This window comes from Kryptolebias marmoratus, linkage group LG15 (genome assembly GCF_001649575.2).
Source record: "Kryptolebias marmoratus isolate JLee-2015 linkage group LG15, ASM164957v2, whole genome shotgun sequence".
Classification (NCBI taxonomy): Eukaryota; Metazoa; Chordata; class Actinopteri; order Cyprinodontiformes; family Rivulidae; genus Kryptolebias; species Kryptolebias marmoratus.
The window spans coordinates 22118667-22141096 of record NC_051444.1 but is presented as its reverse complement, the minus strand read 5'-3'; the positions used below and the strand labels follow the sequence as shown (position 1 = coordinate 22141096).

The 22430-nt window shown below is 41.3% G+C and overlaps 1 protein-coding gene across 1 annotated transcript; it reads left to right on the top strand.

Moving 5' to 3' along the window:
• Positions 1–17403: 17403 nt before the first annotated feature.
• Positions 17404–22197, top strand: lto1 (LTO1 maturation factor of ABCE1). The gene is made up of 5 exons (XM_017419559.3): positions 17404–17542; positions 18252–18357; positions 18488–18558; positions 19872–19989; positions 21559–22197. The coding sequence occupies exons 1-5, from the start codon at positions 17481–17483 to the stop codon at positions 21628–21630; spliced, it is 429 nt and encodes a 142-aa protein (XP_017275048.1). The 5' UTR covers positions 17404–17480; the 3' UTR covers positions 21631–22197.
• Positions 22198–22430: the final 233 nt, after the last annotated feature.

Genomic DNA, 22430 nt, shown 5'->3' with positions numbered 1-22430 from the left:
TGTTCTGCTTGTTTGAATTGTAACAATTTAACTACATCATTCTTAAATAAATTTTAGCAAAATCATTTAGCAGTCAGCATTCACACCACATTTACGCAGACAAATGCAATTTTTCGAGTTTTGTAGGAGAGTTTAACAGAAAATAAGTAATCTTTGTGTTTCAGTGCTGTTACAATTCTTATAAAGTACAAATAAACCACAGTTTTAAAGTGGGAGCTCAGAGTGGAGTTTCTTCTAATTCGGTTTCTTGCTATTTAGTACTGTTCAAAACAACAACAACAACAAACAAACAAAATGCTTACATGAAGTCATCCTTTCCTGGAATATATCTTAAAAATGACAAAATGGCCACAAAACATCACATCTAAATTGAAAAATTCTCATTATTGAGCAAATAACAGGCTGTCCTGTTCTCACGAGGTGATAAACCTTGACAAAAAATATTAGTTCAACTAAAGGTCTATGCGTGCGTGTGCATGTGTGTGTGTGTGTGGCCCCGTCGCGCTCTAGAATTGAGTCAGTGGCTCTCTTGTTCTCCTGTAATTGATCAGCAGATGGCACTGACAAATGATGAATAGGTTCAACATGGTACAGCCCTCATACCTTAAACACCACACACACACACCCACACCCACACACGGAGCAGTGCCCCTCTTGGTGTCATCACTCTTGTCCTACAAGACTCCTAACACCCCAGTGGCATGGGAGAGTGAGCGCATCAAGCCACTGAAGAGCAGCCTTCCTCGCTTCACTGAGACAGAGAGACTACACAAAGACATGAAGGAGAGCGAGCGAGGAAGAGGAGATTCCTTACATAGCTTGCTATTTGTAAGCACAGTTGCCATCAGAGAAATGAAGGTATCCTCAGATATCTCATCCCTCCCTGTCCTTTCATGTGGCATTCAAAGGCAGCTCTTTCGTCTTTAGGCCTATTGAGATGCCACCACCTGTAACTGGATGCAAGGTTTTCTCTCTTTTGTCCTCTTTCTCTCACAGACTCACACACACACACACTCTCTCTCTCTCTCTCAAACACACACACATACTTTTAGACTGTGGGATATCATTAGTAATCAAAAGACGGAGTGAATCAAGGTTTCCATCTTTCCAAAAGTGTGAAGCTCAAATCATATCTGGGATTGAACCGGAATTCTTCAAGTCATGTTGGAGACATGCCTCGCTGCAGCAGCAGGAAGAGGAAGACTGAAACAAGCACATACACCGACACTGGTAGTTAAGGGAAGGGTTCATATCAGCTGTCGTTGTAGCAACTCTAAATCACAGAATGTCACTCCTGTCAGATGATTCAGTTCCTCCAGACTTACCCTCAGTGCTGCAGTTCAGTGTTATTGCAGGAAGAGTTGAGGCATTTAATGTTAAAATTAAAAGTGTTTAAGAGAAAAATAATAATAAATTTCAAAATTGTGTTTCGTTTAGAAGGTAATTAATTTGATGACAAATTTCTGTTTTTATTACCTTAGAAACTTTTTTTTATTTTTTTTCTTTAATGGGGGATCTTACAAATGAAAATGGCCAATGTTACCAATGTGAGCTAGTTTTGTTTACAGGAGGATGAAAAGAAATAAAGGAGTCAGTTAGTACGGATATTTCTGTGAAATTGTTGAGCTTTTTAGTCCAAACAACCGAACATCTGAACCCACATATCAGATTTTCAAACAAGAATACACAGAAGGGCAAACTATGCATTGGTTCGTCCTAACTCTTAAATAGAAAAAAAAATGCAGCCATTAATTGGAGATCAATAGATTTACTCACTTGATTCATCTTCAGTCAGAGTAGCTGAAAAGGAAACTCTGAGGATTTCCTGCAGGGTAACAAGAGGAAGTCAGGTGATGTCAGCTTTAATCATCACCCGATCTGATTTCATGAGCCTGAGGGGAACTAACATCCTCACCTCAGCTTGCTGCTCCCTCTCTGCTGACCACCTAGGGCCTCTCTCACACTCCCTGCGGGATGAATCTTAGTGGCAAATCACTGTCTTAAAGTTTGATGGAGGGCTCCCCCGCTGACATCCTGACACGTGGAGCACACACACATACACACACACACACACACACATCCCCCTCAGGGCTGTCCTCGACCCCCTGCCAACTGTAAAACAACAATGTCCGCAGCTCTTTATTGATGGTGCAGCCGTGGTTTTCACTGACTTGTCATTTCCCTCCATCCTCTAGCAGAATTGTTCCTCTCTGTCTTCACAGGCTGGCTGATTGACATGTCTGCAGGACCTGAAACTTTACAGAGGAGGGAAAAAAAAAAAAAATTAACATTAGAAAACATTTTATTTTTCAGTTACATCATGTTCCTCTGTTAAGATGTAGCAACGCGTGATATCCACAACATGTGTTTATAATTTGAAGTTTTTGGCATGTTCACACAACCTGAGCCTAATCAGAGCTACCATGCATACAACCCTGATGGTTATCAAACTTTCATAGGATATAGAAAAATTGTTCCTCTATTTTGCATTGCCATATGTCTATGTAAGGGAAGATTAGCAAAAAAGAATTGATGTCCTTTACTATTCCACTCCATGCTCTATGTATCTTCCTTTATAAACTGGAAGATAGACCACATGGTCCTGCTAAGGCATTCGAGAGTTCAGACCTTGAATTAGTTAAGTGTCTGGGAGTCTTGCTTACAACTGATGATATTTTGGAGCGAGAGATGGATCAATGGATTGAAGCTTCATCTGCAGCAATGAGGGTAAACAGCTGAGCTGAAATGTGAAGCTCTCAGTTTACTGGTCTGTCTACCTTCTAAGCCTCACCTGTGATCTTAAAATGTGGATTATGATCATTTCTGGGCATGTCCTAATGGGAAGACACCCTGAGGAGGATCTAGAACTCACTGGAGGAAATATGTACCCTCTCTGGCCAGGGAACACATTGGGATCCCCCAGAAGGAGCTGGAAAATGTTCTGGGGAAAGATATGTCTGGGTTTTCCTCCTAAACCTGTTGCCTTTGTGACCCAACTAAGGATAAGTGGTAAAAAATGGATGGATGATTCAGATAGAGTCCAACATCAGCCTTTATCGGGTGCTAGCTAAATATGTCCTGTTCAACTCAGCTTCAGAATTCCATTTTAAGAGCCTCTCTTCCCAACAGAAACTGGGAAACTGGGAACAAGAGTCCGGTTCTACAGTCCTGTATTGGAAACTGACATGGAAACATAATGTGGAGCTGGAGTTTCGAAAGTGTCAGGGTTCAGTGGACATGATGGGAACCATAATTTTGGAAAGTGTGTGTGCCTAATAATGTTTTTTTTTTTTTTGTTGGTGTTGCTGTTGTTTTTTAAACTCCCAAGTCCTCCTCAAAAGAAAGAATAATGATTGGGAGAGTAGTTTATCCAATAAAGGAATGTAGATAACGTCTTGAACACAAGTCTTGAACTTGTATTCTTACAACTAAAACCTTTCTAATTAATATTTAATGACTCTCAACTGAACCTTCTTTTGAATACTGCTAAATGTAAACACAGTACCCACTTTTTTGAACACACATTGCCTAAGACTTGACCCCCAGTGAGCATTCTCATGGGAAAACTAACACCTCACTTCTTTTTAGCCCTTGGCTTTCCTTTCTCTCCCTCGTCCTCCTTCTCCAATAAAGAAGTGGGCGCCGAGAGCCCATAACGGTGGCGAGGCAGATCTGTTTGATCCCCATGCCATGCTATCTTCAGTTTGCTCCATTCAACCCCTATGGATGGGGATCAGTGAAGTGGACCGCCCGTCTGCCCAAAGGGACAAAAGTCCCCCTGCTAATTGCTGCCACATCAAATGAAGAGGGACATCCCAAATAGGAGCCCTCAGATTGATGGAGAGGGGGCGAGGGAAGGAAGAAAAAAAAAGAGTTATTCTTAAAGCTGCTCACTGGTTTCACTCATTATTCTCTCGTCTTTGTAGCCCATCAGCTGATGAAGTCTGCTTGGGAGTATATGGTTACTCAAGCTTTTTCTTTCTTTCGAAAGATTTTTTTAGTTCTGAAACACTGTGTACATACCACTTGAGAAATGAATTAAATTTTAATGTTCAAACAAGCTCACCGAGTTGTCATTGTAGTGGCATTTTTTTGCATTTAGGGGTAAAACTGGCAGCTTGAGAGCAGTGCACTGCTAATCCTAAACCTGCAAAGAAAACTGCTAAATTGAAATAATGGTTGTTTTTTTCATGTGATAACCTACAAAAAACAAGTTGACTCTGAATTTCATTTTGCTCTATTAAACTTCTATAGCACACTTTACCCAGAGTTTTGGTTTCTGAGACATTTTTTCTCCCTCTTCAGCACCATATTGAACTTATAACTGCTCATAAATGCTCAATGGGACAATAAGATAAAATAGTTATTTATTGTGTCGACTGTGTTCTCATATTTACATCTTGTTCTGTATCGCATATTTTATGCATAAAATATAACTAAGTCTTGCTGCTCATTTCTTCCTTTTTGTGCATAAATTTCAAACCCTTTATGAGACCCATCCAAATATTGCATCTCATTACTAAGAAAAAAAAATAGCAGTACTGAGTTCAAAAGTTGACTGGTTTTATAACAGGCTAAAAAAAAACCTCAAATCAGTGAGTGTAACTTTGTGAATCCATGTTTTCTTTTGTTTGAATCCTCATCAAAGATGGCTTTTTTTTCTTTTTTTTTTTTTAAAGACATAGAGAGACGTTCCCAGATTAGTTCTGCCCGTGCGACTGCCTGCTATGTTACTGGGAAGCAGACAGTTGCTGACTGGCTGCCCCTTATTGTCCTTCGGCAGCGAGGGAGATCAGTGGACCAGGACCCGATGACAAAAGGCTTGGAGCCACCACTCTGCGTGCTGTGTTCATGTATGTGTGTAGCTGTCACGGCCCAGTGATATAAGTGTCTCGAGGCTCTGGTCAGCTCTGCACCACAAAGCGACAGAAAGAGTGAAAAAGCTGTCACATCTGAGGATCTTTTCAAGTCCCTGCAGCACTTTAGAGCAAACATGCCCTGAAAGTCACAATGCATATAGTCCTCCAAGGAGTCAAATGGCTGCTGCTCAGCTTCTGCATCAAATCATTTGTTTCCCAACTCCTCCATCCCACCCAAATGTCACCCCTCTCTCCCACTCAGCCCCTTCCTTTTCTCAACTCATGCATTCCTGTTTTCCAATTGTGTTGTCTTTGTGTCACTGCAAGGCTTTGTTGGGGGGCCGCCACGGATGGCTGTTGAGGCCACTGGTGCAATTTCAAAGTGTTTATTGATATGCAGTCTCCACATGATGTTGGATCATGTTGTTAGAGGTCACAACCTGTTGGTGTTCCGGTGTGGCTGGGGCGAGGCTCACATCTTGATCCGTGCCGGCAGGTCACGGTAGGCCTTTGAAAGCACCAAGACAAACAGAACTTTTTGGGCATCGGCTCATCCATCAAGCGCACCTTAACACTGTATCACCCAAGCATGCAGCGCCGTCACTCTCAGGTAAGTAAGCTGTTGGAGGCAGGAAGCGCAGGAGGACCAGCTGTGAATCATTTTGTTTTAGCCAAGTTTTCAAAAGAAATCCCGGGTCAGGTTAAAATGGATCTAAGCGGATATCTTACGAATTCTAAAACCTGATTGAGTTTGTTGTCAGCTGTGATTATCAGAAAGTGAAAATTTGTTAATTTTGTAATGTTTCCAGTATAGTTTTGATGTGGTTTTTAAGATCTCCTGGTGATTTAGAAAACCTAACAAACTGCTTTAAAGATTTAAGAAAAACTACCTTAATATAATAGCAGAAAAAAATAGCATCTGAATTTGAAAATTACATTAAAATCCTATAATGTATTAGGAAAAACACACACGTTTTTGTAAACCTTGCCACACCAATTGTACGATCCCTGTAGAAACAAGTATGAACAGAAGCAGGATAAGTACACTGACAACTTCATGGTATGAAACATTGCTCTAATGATAAACATTAAAGGTGTACACAATAGAGCCCTCCGCTCATTACGTCATGCATACTGTTTGCATCGATAAACGTTCAGTTGGAACGTTGGTTAGAGTGTTGAGGTCTTCTACAGACTGGAACGCGGGCAGAATTGTTGAAAAGGTTGGTGTGTTTGAACTGGTGTCTCCTTGCTTGTGATTGCCGTGTATAGTGTGTGTGTGTGTAGAGTTTTTTTCTTAAAGCCACAGCTTTTGCATAATTAAAAAAAAAAAAAAAAAAAACTTAGATGATGAAATGTTTAAAGCAGAAGTTTTGTTTGGATTCACTTTTTCCAGATGAAATCCAGCTCGTCACATTGCTCGAATCCAGCGATCCCACTCTCTGGCTGTGTGTTCGACATCGGAAATATGACAAAAAATACCCTTCCATATGCGGACGATGTTTGTTTCGTGAGTCACTGTTACAAGTACCACAGACACAATGTTTTGTGGTCTTCTTGATGGAATTCAATGGCAGTTTCCTGATTTTTTCAAGCTAAAACAGGCACTGTGACAGATACCTCTACAAGCTATTACCAGTGTTTATACGAGTATGGTTATTGCATAATCATTCAAGCAACTAACTAGTGATTAGTGTTCTATAAATAGAATGAGTGGAGAGCACCATTATACAGCTGAGGTCAGAAATGGACCCACTCGGCCACGTCCCTTGAAAAACACCCACACATGAGCTTCACAATTAGTGACAACGTCTTTAAAGTACAAAATTCAACTGTAATGTATTATAGTTGGATTAAAGTGACTCTGATTTATTTAAATCTGGATCAGTTTTGAAATGAATTTGGATTTATAATTAGGACTTGTTGTTTTACGGTGCCCTAAGTTGACTTTAATTGTGAATTAGCACTATATAATAATACTATAATACTAATAAATTGAATTGAACTGTTGTGGAAATCATGTGTTTTTGCTTGTGAAACAGATTTTTGCATGTTGCCCACGCAATTTTGGAACATTTTCAGCATGTTCATATGATCACGTGGTCCCATGGTTTTCCACAATGTCACATGTGTAAAACCTGGTAATTTTATGTTGTTGTTGTTTTTTTCTGTAAAGGTTGAGGCTTAACATTGAGAGTTAAATGATAAATGTTATAGACAGAATACATGTGGGGCAGGGCATTAAGTTGTACTAAAGATGATTAGGGTTAAAAGCATCTTGGTTCATGATTGCTGTCATGTGATATGGAAGATGTTGTACAAAACAAATAATTGATTTGTTGCCATAAGAGTATTTCTAGTCATAGATTGTGAATCTGCTGCATTTTGGAGATGTGGACAAAAAGTCAAGGTTTGCAGTCATGCCATGACTCAGAATATACATTCAGGCAGCTTTAACTTTGATTCTACTTCCGTTTTAAAGGCTGCTATACATCACCCACTCTCCTGGTCAACAAGGAAAGAAGACTGCACTTGAAACCAGAAGCTCTGAGAAACACTTGGCAAAGGTGGAGAGGGGGCTGTCAAGGAGCTGTGGTTCCTCAGGGCTCACAGCATCTTCATTCACCCCTGTCATCACTTCCCACATTTGTTCACTAATGCAGTCATACATTTACCACGTGACATCAATAAGCAACACAAGCTTTCCCCATCTCCTTACATTCATTTATACTTTCGTTGGATTCTAATTTGAGCTGTAAAAACCCCGTGCTAAGGACGACGTCGCCATCATGCCTGAGCAGACAGTGGTGACTCACACACTAAGTAACATCCTGAACCAGACCTTTTCTCATCAGGGAGGTCTCCCTTCCTTCTTGATGCTTTAATCTTCCACTATCAAACTGCCCCCTCACTGTGCTGCTGCTTAAAACTGTCTCATTTACATCCTAAAACTCATACTTTGATCAGCCTCCCCTTATTTTCCCACGGCTTTTTTCAACGGCTCCTCGAAGCCAAGCCCTGCATCTCTCAGGTTGGCAGCAACGTTATCCTAACACTGCCAGACCCTAGTGAGAGAAGGGGTTTGCTAAATAGGTGAAAAATCAGACTCCATGCTCTAAACTTTCCATTTGCAAAAAGGACCACTATAGGACTATCATATATTATGCTTTTAGTTTATTTTTGTTTTAAATTTATTTATTAAAAAAGAGGGACAACGAACATACATGAGTACAAGATAAGCACATCATGTAAATGTGCTAGATTTAGCTGCACAAAAAATTATATCATGTTGAACAAAAGAAATCACACAAAAGACAAATCAAACAAAACAAAATAAAAAGTATGATCATACATTCCATTAGTTAAGAACCATTTATTTTTCTTTCATTTGTTTTACTTCTTTTTTTATTCTACAATGATGTCTTTGGCTTTTTGTCCAACACTTTTAAATCTTGTTTATAGGATTTTTCTTCTGATTGAAGCAAAGGTTTTCCTGTTTGTATGCAACTGGTTAGATCATAATTCATGTTCCAGGTAAGTTATTAATCTATTGTCACATTTAAGTGTTTATATTGCTGTAATACTGATAGTCTTCTACCTGTTACTTACAAGTGGATCTAAAAAAAGAACAAAAAACACAGTTTTATCAATATGAAGGTATAAATATAAGTCACACAACAGGTCAGAGACCTTGGTAATTAAAACTAAAACATTTTTCTGATACTTGCTGGTTTTTTTATTTATTTGTTTTTTAGCCTGTAGATGCAACCATATGAAGCTGTATTTGGTGGACAGATTTCTGGAAAGTTGTTAATATACAAACTAAAAATCAAAGGACCCAGAATGGAACCCTGAGGGACACCTTTCTCCACAATGGTCATTGGTAAAAAATCGGACAGTTTGGACCTTTTGACCCAGATTAGTTTTGAATTAAACCATTTCAATACTGCATTAAACCTCTTTCTCACTAACTTGTAATCTTTATAACCAGTATAAATGTGATGCCAGTCATCTTGTAGATGATAAAATCAAACTTTATCGAGTTTCAAACACAAAAAAGTACAATTTTAAGTACTATTCTCTATATTGAATATATATAGCACCGATAAGATGTTAAAAACTTCACTACTTTTTTTTTTAACTTAAGCATGACCGAGGCCCCTGTTGTTCCTGAGCACTAAAGGTTATTGTTGGTAAAGAATCCTTTAAAAGAAAATGAGCACACAGCCATTGACCGTAGAGTAAACTAAACCATTCCACAGGCACTTTTGATTGACCCTTTGCCAAATGTGAAGCCGGCAGCTGCCTGAGCTTTGTCTCTCGCTCCTGCCTGTTGTTCGATGTGCTAACCAGTGTTGCTGTGCCGCTCGTTACACCTGACTGTGCTCATCAGCTCACATTGTCATCTCATCAGGAGCTGGATCTAATGAGGCTCAGTCTCTCATTATAGTCAGTCTTGGCGCACCCCAGTCTGACCTCTGACCCCTGCCTCCCTTTGGCCAATCAAGATTTGTTTATTACCTCTTTCCTTCCTCTTCCCTTTAAGTCTCGTGGTGAGATGCAACTCAGGGTTTTATAAATAAATATGAGTATAATTTCCAGGTAAAAGAAAAAAAGAAAAGTTGTTAAACTTAAAAAATAAAATAAAATAAAAAAAGGAAAATGTTAAACACTCCTTAAAAGATTAAAAAAAAACTCAGAGAAGGGATAAACAAAGAATTTCAAGTCATCTTACAATTTTACCCAGGAAGATGTGGTGGTGAAGGGGTGGGTTGATCGGGGACTGGCAGCGGGGGGTCACAGGAAGGGTGGAGGTGAGGATTAGGGGGCAACAATGAGTTAAATGTTCCCCCTTGCAGACCACATGGAGGCCAAAGCACACCCAGTGTCCATAATTTGTCTGGAATAATTGTGTGTTTGAGTGTGTGCCTGTGTGTCCACAGCTCAGGCCTTGCTCTCTTGCTCCCTGGAAGCTGGAGGTGAAGGGGCTCTCCAGAGAGAGTGGAGGACCCTCGCTGTCAGACAAGAATCTGAAGAGACCTCCCAGTAGCCGTCAGCGGTGAGACCCTGGAGCTTCAGTCATTCACAGCCCTCGGCGGCGGAGGGAGGTGGACGGAGTTCGTCCCACATGGACTCTGACATGTTTTGGTGATATGGGCCAAACTGCCAACCAAAGCATGAAACTCTCTCATTGCAGAACTGGCTGTGTTAATACAATAAAACAGCTTTTAAATGTGAGAGACGAATACAAACATTGAAATCGGCAGCACTCAAAGAGCTACTAAGTGGTATTCATTCATTATCAGCACATTTGCATAGTCTCTTAAATCAACTGTTCATTTAGAAAACACAAAAAACTGTAGGAAACAGGAAGTTTGATATATAAATTATTGCAAATTTTATAGAACTTTATTTGAGGTATGTGTTGCTGGAAAACGAGATGGAGAAGGCTGTCGGGGAAGATGGAGGTGACACAACATTAGATGATCTATCATTGTTATGATGCCGGTGGTTTGTTCTCAAAATTAAAGAATTCCTCCTCAAGGTGCTGTGAGTAAAGTCAGCAGAGCCTGAAACTGTCGGAGCTCAATTCCTCACTTTAAATGGATCACTGCCACCTGGTGGCAGGACTGAAGCATGCCAGGACCGAAGTGTCCCTGCATGTCGAAGCAAACCTTGTGCCTCACAATGCCTGTGTTTATGCCTGTGGCATAAACTCTGGGACAGGGATTTGTCAAGTTGGAATAAGCGGACCCCCCTCCCCCCCCTCATGTGGGTCATGAAACACATGGATGTCCTGAGGTGATCTCCTGAAATGGTTGCCAGTGATGTAACTTTTAATGACTCTCCCGAGAAATTAAAAGAAAACTTAAAAGAGCAAAATAGGTTTTGAGGCTTTTTGTATCTTTTTTTTTTTCTTGTTCAATGGATTTTCGTATTATTTCTATACCCTACTTCAATCAGTGATAATCAGGGTACACCAGATCTCTTCAACATACCGTTTCAGGAACCACAGCTCTGAGATATATACTGGCAATAAAGTTGATGTAAACCTGTTGCTCAAAATCTTACAGAATATTATAAGCCTGATCTGAAAAGGTTCCTTTAGAAATTTGAGAACAGAACCAGATAATCACAAATAAATAAATAAATAAATAAGACCTAGCTGTAGAGTTTTAGCCTCTACCGCAGTTTAAACACAAATTCTGTGTGACCTGTCAGAGTATGTGTTGAGGATGAATATGACTACACCATGTTTTAGCTGAAAATGTGTAAATATTGACAGAGTTATAGTCATTTTGGTGTTTACTTTGGTCAGTTAGCTGTAGCAGCCATCTCTAAAAAATAATCTGCTCTAGCTGTACATCCAGTGATTACTTTCTGAGAGCTTCATTAAAATCTGTTCTCAGGTTCATGAGATATTTTGACAGACATGACTTTTTATTTAAAGCTCTTGGACAGTGATATGCAGCACCGTGCAGAGGTCCACTGTAAACAAGGTTAAGGGGGGAAAAAAAAAAAACTATAATGTAATCAATTCTTCCATTTTCACTTTCACCTACATTTAACGGACACACTCAGTGGATGCATTAGATATTTGGTTTACAAACACAGCTGCTCACACACACACACACATATGCACACACGCACACATGTCCCTGTAGCTGTTTGGCACAAAAAAAAACAAAAACTGCGTGGGCACCTTAGGACAAGTGTGGCTCAGGAACAAGTGCAACGAGGTTATATGTGTCGGTTTAATCCTGATGTAACTACGCCATCTGCTGCTGTGAAATGTCCAAACACAACAATGGCTATTCATGTATTTAGCAAATGCTCAAAAACAATTAATAGTAGTATGTTGTTTTTAAAGTTGCTTCTCATCAAGATATGACTGCTGTTGATTTCATAGCTCAGGATTATTACTGGCTGAACACTGCACATTCTTTTTGCCCAGGATTAAAAAAAAGAAATAAATTAACAATTGATAAAATGTCAGAAATGTTTTATTTTTTACAAACAGGTCATCACCATAGCCAGGTCCAATGATTAAACCTGGTTAGGTATCTGCTCTGAGCTGCCGTCTCTCATCAAGGCTAAGTTCAGCACTTTATTGAATGACCCCATCATGTCCTAAATCTTATCTGGAGTAACTAAATCTCTGTACTTTTTAAAGCCACTCTGAATTCACGACCAATAAAATTTCTTTGGAAAGCCGACATACTCCCAACAACGTCTCTTATGATCACTGTGGCAGTAAAACCTCCTCATCACAAAAAGGCCGGCTACATGGAACTCACTGAGATGCCAGCCTGCGTTTCTTAAGTTGATTTGGAACACATTGTCGTTCGGCTGGAAACAGCTGGTGGATGTGGCTTCGAAGGGGGTCCAGGGCTGTCAGCTTAAAGTGCTTAAACTCAGCCTCAAAAAACGGATGAATGCACCAAAGTTGTTTCTAATAGAACAAGACTTGTTTACTGCTGAAGCATTACTTTATTTCCAGGAATTGCTCTTGATTGCAACTTTTCCGAGGGGATTTGTCCGCCAAGCCAGAACATCTGCTTTGTCAACCAGAGACGATCGCTCTACACTGTTCTTCTTTGTCGTGAATCCAGATGCAACATGAACTTGCTTTGATCGTGAACCTGACCAGCTCCAGAAGGTTCCCTCGAGGGGGTACGGATCGTATGACTGAGGTCTCTGTTTATTATGACCCCAAAGACATCTTTGTCATCTTGAACAAACACAAAGAATAATCCTGTTTGTGTTTGCTCAGCCTATCACAGCCATGCCCTTCACCCAAGGGACTGGGCAGGGGGTGGGTGGTGGGTGTGTTCCATGATGTGTCATTGTAGATTCAGTTTATGTTGAGCATAACAACACAAAACACACACACACCCCCTTCTGATGACATGGGACGAGTTGCTCCTTTTGAAGTTTTTTGTTTGCGCTTTCCATCCCCTTTTGGATAACCCCTGACCTCTGTGACATAGGAAGAGGTTACTACAGTTCAGTTTCAGTGCAGTCATGCATGACCCAAATTGTATAGATATGTTATATATGATCTTGGTCATCTATATTGCAGCAAGACGAAACTAAAACCAGCTATGACAGATAGATAGGTTTACATTTGCTGTGTTGTTTTGAGGGGAAGTTTACTTTATGCTTACTGACAAAAAAAATGTATAAGCAGAATGTTTACAGCTTGATGGTTCTCACTTTTACAGGAAAACTGTTGCCTCAGCGTTCTGCTGTATGAATTAGTGGTTTCATGTAGACATTATACAAAATTTAGAGTCAAAAGCAAGAGCAGATTTGTCAACTGACTGGTAAGCTGTGAGCGCCATCCCTTGGGTCAGCTCCTTTTTCACCATTTTCTGTCACAATTAAATCTCCGCAAAAGACACTTTGGTCAAGGACTTTGATCCCTCTTACACTGGATGAAAACCCAACTACAACCTTCATGACCTATTAAGAACATACCTGGATCAAGGTGAATTTGCAGTGTGAAAGCAATCATGGTGCTGAAAGGCCCTTAGTACTTGTCAGATTGGCTTACTTATACTTTCCTGCGCCCTCCCCCCATTCTATATCCTCACCCTGGCACAGCTCTCTCAAACTGCATCAGAATGCAGCCACTGGCACCACATCTGCACCAGGTTGTTTCCATGACCTCGTCACAGACATAGCCTAAGCATGGCCAGTATCAAGAATAGTCGTTTGAAGAAGCCAAAGTGCAGACCCAGAGACAGACCAACAAATAAATTCTAAAAACTTCTAAATAAGAAAAAACAAAAGCTGTTGAGGCAGTAACAACTAAAAAAAAAAAAAAAAAAGGCAAACCAAGCCAGGAATGCAACAAAACCAATGCAAACCATCAAGTGAACAAACAGGGAGGGGGTGATTACCGGCACAAGGAACAGGTGAGCTAAACAGGTGCAGCTGTGAGGAGCGGCGAAAACCAGAGGCTAAAAAGAACAAGGACCCGAGGAGAAAAACAAACTAAAATATACCTCACACATAAAAAATAACAAGGTTAAACAATGAAAGGAAGTATAGCTGAACAACTAAGAACAGAACAGAAAATAACGTTACCAAAATCAAAGACTAAACCACAAGATTATGACGGATTAAGTATGATACACTGCCACCATGCTCCACCCAGAACCCCAATGGGTTGCAAACACAATGGTACACCATCACAACCTCACATAAAAAAGATAATTTACAATCCTTTAAGTGAGAGTCAGAAATACAGGTACCCTACTACATAACTCATGACCAGGGCAGGGGGTTGAGGGGGAACATCCACAAGGTCAAGACAGCTCTGCTACAGTGGCTGTGAGATGTCAGACAGGATCAGGGCTGATATGGAAATCTTTGCTTTTAGGTATATGAGCTCAAAGCCACCTCATGTGTAGGACTAGCATCTATACCGTTTACCTTGACTGTGCAGTGTTCCTCAATGTTCCTTTCCGGTTTTACAAAGTTTAACTTTCCATCAGCTCTAGATAGTATTGTGCCAAAACTTGAAAGTGAGATCAATCACTAACAGATAAAACCACACTTTTTTTAATTTTTTTTTAATGATAACACTGGCCTTTCAGAGAATGCTCCCCTCTCTTTCCTTTAAAAACTCTGGGCTTACATCGAGTGCAGTGCAGCTGCGGTTTGCACAGCTGTGCTGCGGTGGAGTCCTGCCAGAGGTTTTGGGTCTGCACGTGCTCAGTAGCAGCAAAATGCAATGCTCTCTCGCACACACACACAGAGTCTATAAAACTAATTTTCAATCAAATACAATCTTGCCCGGACTTGTAGTGTACATGTGACAGGAGACACAATGGCAGACAGGTGGATAAACGATCAAAGGAACCAACACTTGTCTAATCTCCTTCTATGTTAAATGTGATTCTAAAAGAGAAACTAATCATACAAAAAAAAAGAAAATTATCTTATTAACAGCTTTGGATTTGGAAGTGGCTAACACTGATTACAACATGTTCCAGACCATTTACTCTCTCCCTGGGAATCATGTATCCCAGTCTGTCACATTTAAAAACAACAGCAGCTGACTACAGTGCTTCATAATTTACACTGACCGTCATAACATAAAACAAAGAATAAAATAATAAAATAAAACTCAGAGATATTAAGCAACAAACAGAACACAAGTTTAGTAAAAGTATCAGAAAAAAACAGTAACTCAAACTGTATTAAAAGGCAGTGAAAACAGATGTGATTTTAAAAGAGATTTAAAAAGTGAAAGTGAAGATGCCTGTCTGACGTCAGAGGGCAGGTTGTTCCAACGTTTAGGAGCCAGATCTCCTCTGAGCTTCGTCCTGGTTTTCGGGAGAACCAAAAGCAGCTGACCAGATGATCTCAGTACCCGGGAAGGAGAAAAAAACCTTTTGTTAACTTCTGCTTATCTTTCAGCGCCCTCTGCTGTGAAGAAGCCACATTTGACGCTCAAGAGCAACTGCACAAGCAAACATCTATTATAGAACTTGTATAATTTGCACTTTTTACATGCAACAATTTTTCGGTACAGTCGCTTATCAATAAACACAGCAGGAGGGATGTGGAAACCCACCAACAGCAGATTGTTTGTGGATTTGGAACTGGTCAGTGAAAACCAAGGAGCATATGTACCATGAGGAGAGATGAAACGAGTGGATGCAGATGGATGATGGGTAACGGATAAGGATCTAGAGACAGGAACTCCAAAAACTGGGAACAAAAATCAAAACCCACAAGACATAAAGTTCGGCAAAACGAGAAATTTCAGCAAATAAAAACTAGAACAGAACGCCAGCTTATCCTGACGATAAAAGCAGTGTACTGGAGCTGGCAGGTTGGCTTTACTGCCCTGCTCTGCTTCTGTTTTTATTGATGATGAACAAAAATAATCGGCTTTAAAGTGGGGAAGTGCATGTGGTGTAGTGGTTAGCAATTTCACCTCAAAGCAAGAAAGACTAAATCACAGCTGCACTCAAAACAAATATAAAAAAGACACGTTAAATGCTAAGAACTAAACTCCAATGTGCAAAGTTTAGGTTAACCTGTATGGATTGATTTTTAGAAACCAAATGCAGTTATGTGCAGCTCTAACATGTGCCTCAGTCTGGGGCTCTTTGCTTGCATGTTCTCCCTGCGCCTGTCTGGGTTCTGCTGACACATTCCAAAGGCATGCATGTTTGGTTAATTGGTAAACCTAAATTAACCATCCCATGAGCGCGCGTGCTTTTTTTGTTTATTACAGCCTCGTGTGTCAACCGGTCCACCACTGCAACAAACAACTTTTCCCGTGTGAACGTCTTCTGCATTTTAAAATTAGCCGCCAGCCCTGCAGAGTGGCACGCTGAACGGGATCCGATCAGTGGACCCTTGTGGAAAAACGTGGTGGCGAATGTCTCTCCTCTGATGTTGTTCTCGTGTTCGTGAGGGCCGGAACGACTTAAAGGTGAATGCGGGATCAGGAAACAATTAGATCACAAAAGTGCTCACTGGCCTTACTGTTTTGCTTGGCTTTCAGCCGATGATTATTCTCCATCAGCGACTGAAAATCGGACCCACGGTCCACTCACACACACCATTTAGACACACGGTGACAGCTGACCTTAGGGGGCAGCACCCGAGGTGGGGATGGAGGGGCCGGTGCGGATGAAAGCTTCCTGTGCATGATTACTGTGTTTCCCGAGGTCTTGGCAGTGCAGCGGCTTTATTTTGTTTCCAACAAAAAGTGGGGGTGGATTGGAGTTCACTTGCTGTGAAGGGCTGCGCAGACCTGAACTGGAACAGACTGGCTGAATTAGATTTAGAACCAGCTTTGCAGAATGATCATTTTGGACCCATGTGCCAGTGAGTGCAAGTGTCTGCATACTCTGTGGGCAGCAAAGAGCAGTCAGAGATGCATAACAGCTCCATGGAAAAACTCCAGTAAGATTGCAAATTAAAGGCATAGATAGCACTCCTTGAAGGAATGCATATCGGCTGCTGGCTTTAATGCCAGAGTTTAAGACTCAGATCATCTTATAGCAAATTCATAAACGATGAGGTTAGGGCAGAGTAAGACTTGCATTATGATGGTCAGTCAGTGAAAAAAAAAGACAGATGAAAGGGTGATATGGAAGAGGGTTGTTGTAGGGGGGAAAAAGACAAAAATAGAATTGGATAAAAAGGGAAATATTTATTTATAAGAGGTAGATTTCTGTATGTCTTTAAAAAAATAATTTGCCAAGAGAAAACAGAAAGGTTAAGCAGAGAAGAGGTCATTTTTAAACTAGAAACAACAGAGCTGTTATTGTTGAATGCACTGAGTATGACTCAGGCAGGGGTGACATGAGCTGAGAGGGGGCGGGGGGGGGGGTAAACTCAGAATCTCATTTTAATTTTAATGACCTGCTAGAAGTAGGATGCAACGCTGAAATATTTATTTACTTTTGTTTTTACTTTCTTACATACAGAGGATCTTGGATAACTTGGAACAGAAGGGGTCATCCTCCAGAGCAGATGGTGGCGGTAATGCGCCTTTGCTTTGATTACAAACCGCAGTGAAACCACCGAAGAAGAAAAGGAACTCCTCCCGTTTCCTGTAGAGCGAGCGATTCGGTCAGGCGGAGCGAGATGATGGCAGGCGGACGGGGAGCGGAGGATCTGTTCGACAGCATTCTCTTAGCGGATGAAAGGTGAGTTTGCTGAGGGGGAAAAAAAACTCGTCCGGCTTACAGAGGTGCGTGAACGTCGGACGAGAGGAAGCAGAAAGTGGGTTGTTTTTTTTGGTGCGGACGGAGCTGAAACAGAAAAGTTTCTGAAATAAGTCCGTTGCGCATGCGCGGCTGGTCTCAGTAGCTAGCCAGGCTACTCTCACAAAGAGCTGCAACACAACAGCCAGCTAAGCACTTTTTTGGGCAAAAATATCATCAAAATTGTATTCTTGTTTAAAGTGACATCAGCTTTATTCAGTATAACTAAATACACTCACGGTTTTATGTATGTTTTGGGTTAAAAATAAAAAAATATACAGTTTTTAGTTACAGTATATCCAGATATGCGTCATCACATCTTATTAAGTCGTTTCAGGCGTCTGTCAACACGGAAGCATGACAAATACAGTTTTATGCTAATTTGAGTTCCTGAAAGACTGCATTACATATCCTAATTAAGGTTTCAGTGTATTAGGTTGTGACAGTTTCCAGTTTGCTTATACGAGTCTTTTCCCCGAATAAATGTTTGTGTGAAAGAGTCAGACACGTCAGGGTTAAAATGTCAAACCTGATGAAGTCCCAAGGTGTCTAAATCCTACCTAGTTTCAGAGGGAAACTATAGTCTGCATCCAAATGCCGGCGTCATTTCAAGAGCGATCCGTGTTAAATAAAGTGCTGTCTGTTGTCGCAGGTTTCGAGGTGAGGGCTACCAGGAGGGCTTCGAGAAGGGGACCAGTCAGGGGCTGAAGGACGGCCGCAGACACGGAGCCGCTCATGGAGCCAAGCTGTCCTCTGAGGTGAGCAAGGTGGATTATGGGTCGTTTTGGATCCCCGCTGAGTCGCTTGCCGTGCTCTAACCTGGACCCAGGTTCGCTCAGCATCCGATCGGACTCCGGCACCAAATCACCGTCTCTTTTCCCCAGACAGGTTTCCTTCTATTATGGCTTTGCCATCACGTGGAAGTGTCTTCTACAGCACAGCACGGATAACAAATCTAGGTAAGGTCATCTTAAAACGAGATGAAAATTTGTCAGTTTTCAATCCCACATTCTACCTCACTTCAAAAAAAAAAGTTGGGTTGAGACAGAAAATACTCTTCACAAATAAAAAAAAAAAAAGGCTCAAAACCGTATTTTCGTATTATCACAATTTGTTGTCTTGATCATATTATCTTTCTCCTCCATGCCCTTGTCAGCTGTTGGTCTTCTGCAGCCAAAAAGATCATTAGTTGATAAAATCGGCTGCAAACCCGTCTTTTGAGTGTGCCTGTCTAATCATCATTACAGTAATACGACTTTACAATCATTTCCTTAAAGAGTCTAAAGCTGTTTTGTTAGCTCCTTTCTTAAGATAAATGTTGTCTAAAGAGTGTGGGGAAGAAACAATGAATATGGTGGCAACGGTGTAGTAATACCAGTCTGTTCTAAAGTAATGACAGACGCTGTAAACACAATCAGTTTCTACCGCTCTATAGACCAGACCACGGAGCTGTCAGAGGAGGTCAGAGACAAGAGTCGATCAGCACAAGACTGGAATGAGCTACAAGCTCATCAGCCAAAAGTCTGGTGAGAAGGTGATAGCTTTTGGTGTGATTATCAGGAATTGGGGCAAAAATTGGTTCGGAGGATCGTGTACCATTGGGTGAGGATGATGATGACAGAGGTAAAGGATTAACCCACAGCTACACAGGAGGGGTTTGTTCGGACTGAAGCCGGGACCACGGTTGGTAACACGCTGCGCTGTGAGGTCTCCCTGCTCATGAAGACACAGTAAACATTTAAATGATTTAGAGGAGCCTTGGGAGAAGGTGCTGCAGTCAGACGAGCTCTTTGGCGTCGACTTGACAAACCCTGTTTGAAGGAGGAGAAACACAAGAAATGTCTGTCTGCAACAAAAGGTCCCTCCACCAAGGACTGGGTTCTGTTTTACTTATTTCACTCAATGACATGCAATTTTTATATAAAGCGTTTTTTTTTTGTTTTTTTTTGTAGATTGTTGGATGATGTTCTCTCTCTTTTCTTTTTAAATGAAACTTTTGTTACTGATAAAGAAGAAGAAAAATCCAAGTGAGCAATCTTACAAAATCAGCAGGGCATCAAGCAGTAAATCCTTCCTACTACATTGAAGTATTTGATCATTTTCTGTCATCTTCATGGAAAACTGGAGATCCTCTGTCCAGTTTTGCTCCAAGTCTCGGACACTCAGCTGATGACATCACCTGTCTGTAATAACATTTGTTGGAAATCGCCATCATTTGCCCTTCCTACATATGTAAAACCTAGATGCTAGATCTGTGTCTGTGTGTCTGCAGAAAGCGAGTGAAGGCACTAGACACCCTCCTGGCTTTGATCCAGGACTCTCCTCTCGATGATCCCCAGTCTGTGAAGCTGCAGGACAACACGGAGAAGCTCCGAGCCAAGTTCAGACAGGTATCCAGCCCGTTGTCTTCAGCAGCACTGACTTTTTAACTGGACCCAGCGACTGGGTTTTACTGAGACCTGATGTGGTCACAGTATACATGCTGTCAAACACTCCCCAGTGAGCTCCATAAAACTGTCTGTAACCCGGGGATCTTTCTAAGACCTTCAGGAAGTCTGAGGAACTATCATTGAAAAATAAATAAAAACAACAGAGTCTGACTTTATTGCAGCAGAATGTGAAGAAATGAGGAGTGCTTTAGATTTATTCATTATGTAAACGAAAGAATAATTCAGGATTGAAGGTATAAAGGCATATCACCTCCAATATTTAAGACAGAGTTTTAAAATAAGATCCATCTTGTGTTTTGAAATAACAAGGTAATAGCTGTTTTGGTCAAATCTTGACTTAACACATCATACAGATGGTTTTGCTACATTTATGACTAATAAAACCTTTAATCTCCGTGCCTTAAAACCTTAGAACAAGCCCACTCCTTGTTACATTATTAGTGTTACTTGCTGACCGTTTTGAACATCCAGTCTGTGTGATCTGCCTCTCGCTGACCTGAACCCGGGTTCAACGGCTCCGGTCGCGTGGAAAAAGTGCTGACGGTGCAGACGGAGCTTTTACACGCTGAAAAACCAACTGACACAGATGTTCACCAAAGCGTGGGAGTTTCTGACAGCTGACTGTTAGCAGCTTGGGCCAGTGACACCTTCTGTGTCAGTGTGTATGTGTGTGGGGGTGATGTAACGAGACTTTAAAACAACCTTGTGCAGAAACAATTCATTATAACGCACCACCACCGACTAAGAATGTAACCACTGGATGGACATCTACAGCTCGTTAACTTTTCAAGTCAAACTTATTTAAGATGGCAGCCGCGGCTTTGCAACCTTAGCAAACACAAGAAAAGGCTACAGCTCAGCCAGTTTTACAGATACCGAGCTAAATTTTGGTGTTGTTGTAGCTGCAAGTCGTCTTCAACACACACTTGAGATCTTACGATATCCCACAAGTTCAGATCTAATGTCGTTTACAAGGTTTTGACCCAAACTGATATAACTGTAAGGCTCTGATGTGCTCTCTACAAGATATACTGAGGCTGTAACAGCAGCAGTGGCTCAGGAGGTAGGGCTTCGTCCTGTAACCGGAAGGTTCAGCCGTTGTATCTTTGGGCAAGACACTTCACCTGCCTTGCCTACTGGTGGTGGTCGGAGGGCTCGGTGGCGCCGGTGTGATGGCATTCTCACCTCTGTCAGCCCGCCCCACAGCAGCTGTGGCTACAGTGTAGCTCACCACCATCAGTGTGTAAACGGGTGGATGAATGAGTGAATGACTGACTGTAGTGTGAAGTGTTTTGGGGTTCTTGCACTAGGTAAAGCACTATACAAGTGCAAGCCTTTTACCAGCAAATTAGCATAAGATGTATTTTTCTTTTATATATGCTAACATCTTATCAGATGTTATTTACCTGCTCAAAGAAACGTTCATCCTTCATCATAGTCAACTGTGGAGTTAAACAACAACAGAAACAGATTTCTGCACACTAACTCACCTCCGTCTGCTCTCTGCAGGTCTGCTCAATGCTAAATGTCCCCACTGACTTTAAGGATTACTTTAAAGCGGCTGAAGGGACTTCTTTCTGAGTCTGAAGCAACAGAGCTGCGCGGGGAGCAGAGCTGACTGGCAGGCGGAACGAGAGATGGGCCACCGCAACCGCTTCACGTGAAGCAGCGGCTGATTGGTCTGCAGTGACGTTCCGGGAGTGCTGTGAAGAAAAAAACCGTGGTGTTCGGATCTCTTTAAGAGTCTGACTTGTAGTTCACGGTCCTCACTGAAATGAGTCAGGTTAAGAAAATAAAAGCAGCCGTGACGCTACTCCAGTTAGACTCCAGAAGTGGAATAAATTAGGTTTGTGTGTAACTTGGTGAGAGTGGATTTGTTGCAGTGATTCACAAAGCTTGATTAAGGCAAGACGACGTGCAGTACATTACCTTCGGAAGGAACAGAGACTGAATGGGTGGATCGGACCTGTGGCTGTGAGTTGGCAGGACAAATCAGGCACATAGGACAGTCTCGCAGAAAAACAAACAGGTTTTAATACGACCATTTTGGTGTCGGACCAAAAAGGCTACATAAGAGCTCATTGTACTTGTGTTTCATTTATACACATTCTATGCTGCTGTTCTTTCAATAAAGTCTCATTTTATATACTCGCCTCCTACTGATTGTTTTTACTTTTTAAGTTCTACTGAAGTACTCTTTGAATTTTATGGTTTTATATAACAGAAAAGTCTGTTATATACATTGCATTATGATATATTTAACCATAAAGTCAAACTGCATTAGCACTGTGTGTGTGTGTTAGTAATTGGGGGCAGGGGGTCAGTAGGAGCCAGATGCTGCTAATCAAAAGCATTAACTCGTCATCAGCAACTGAGCTCCT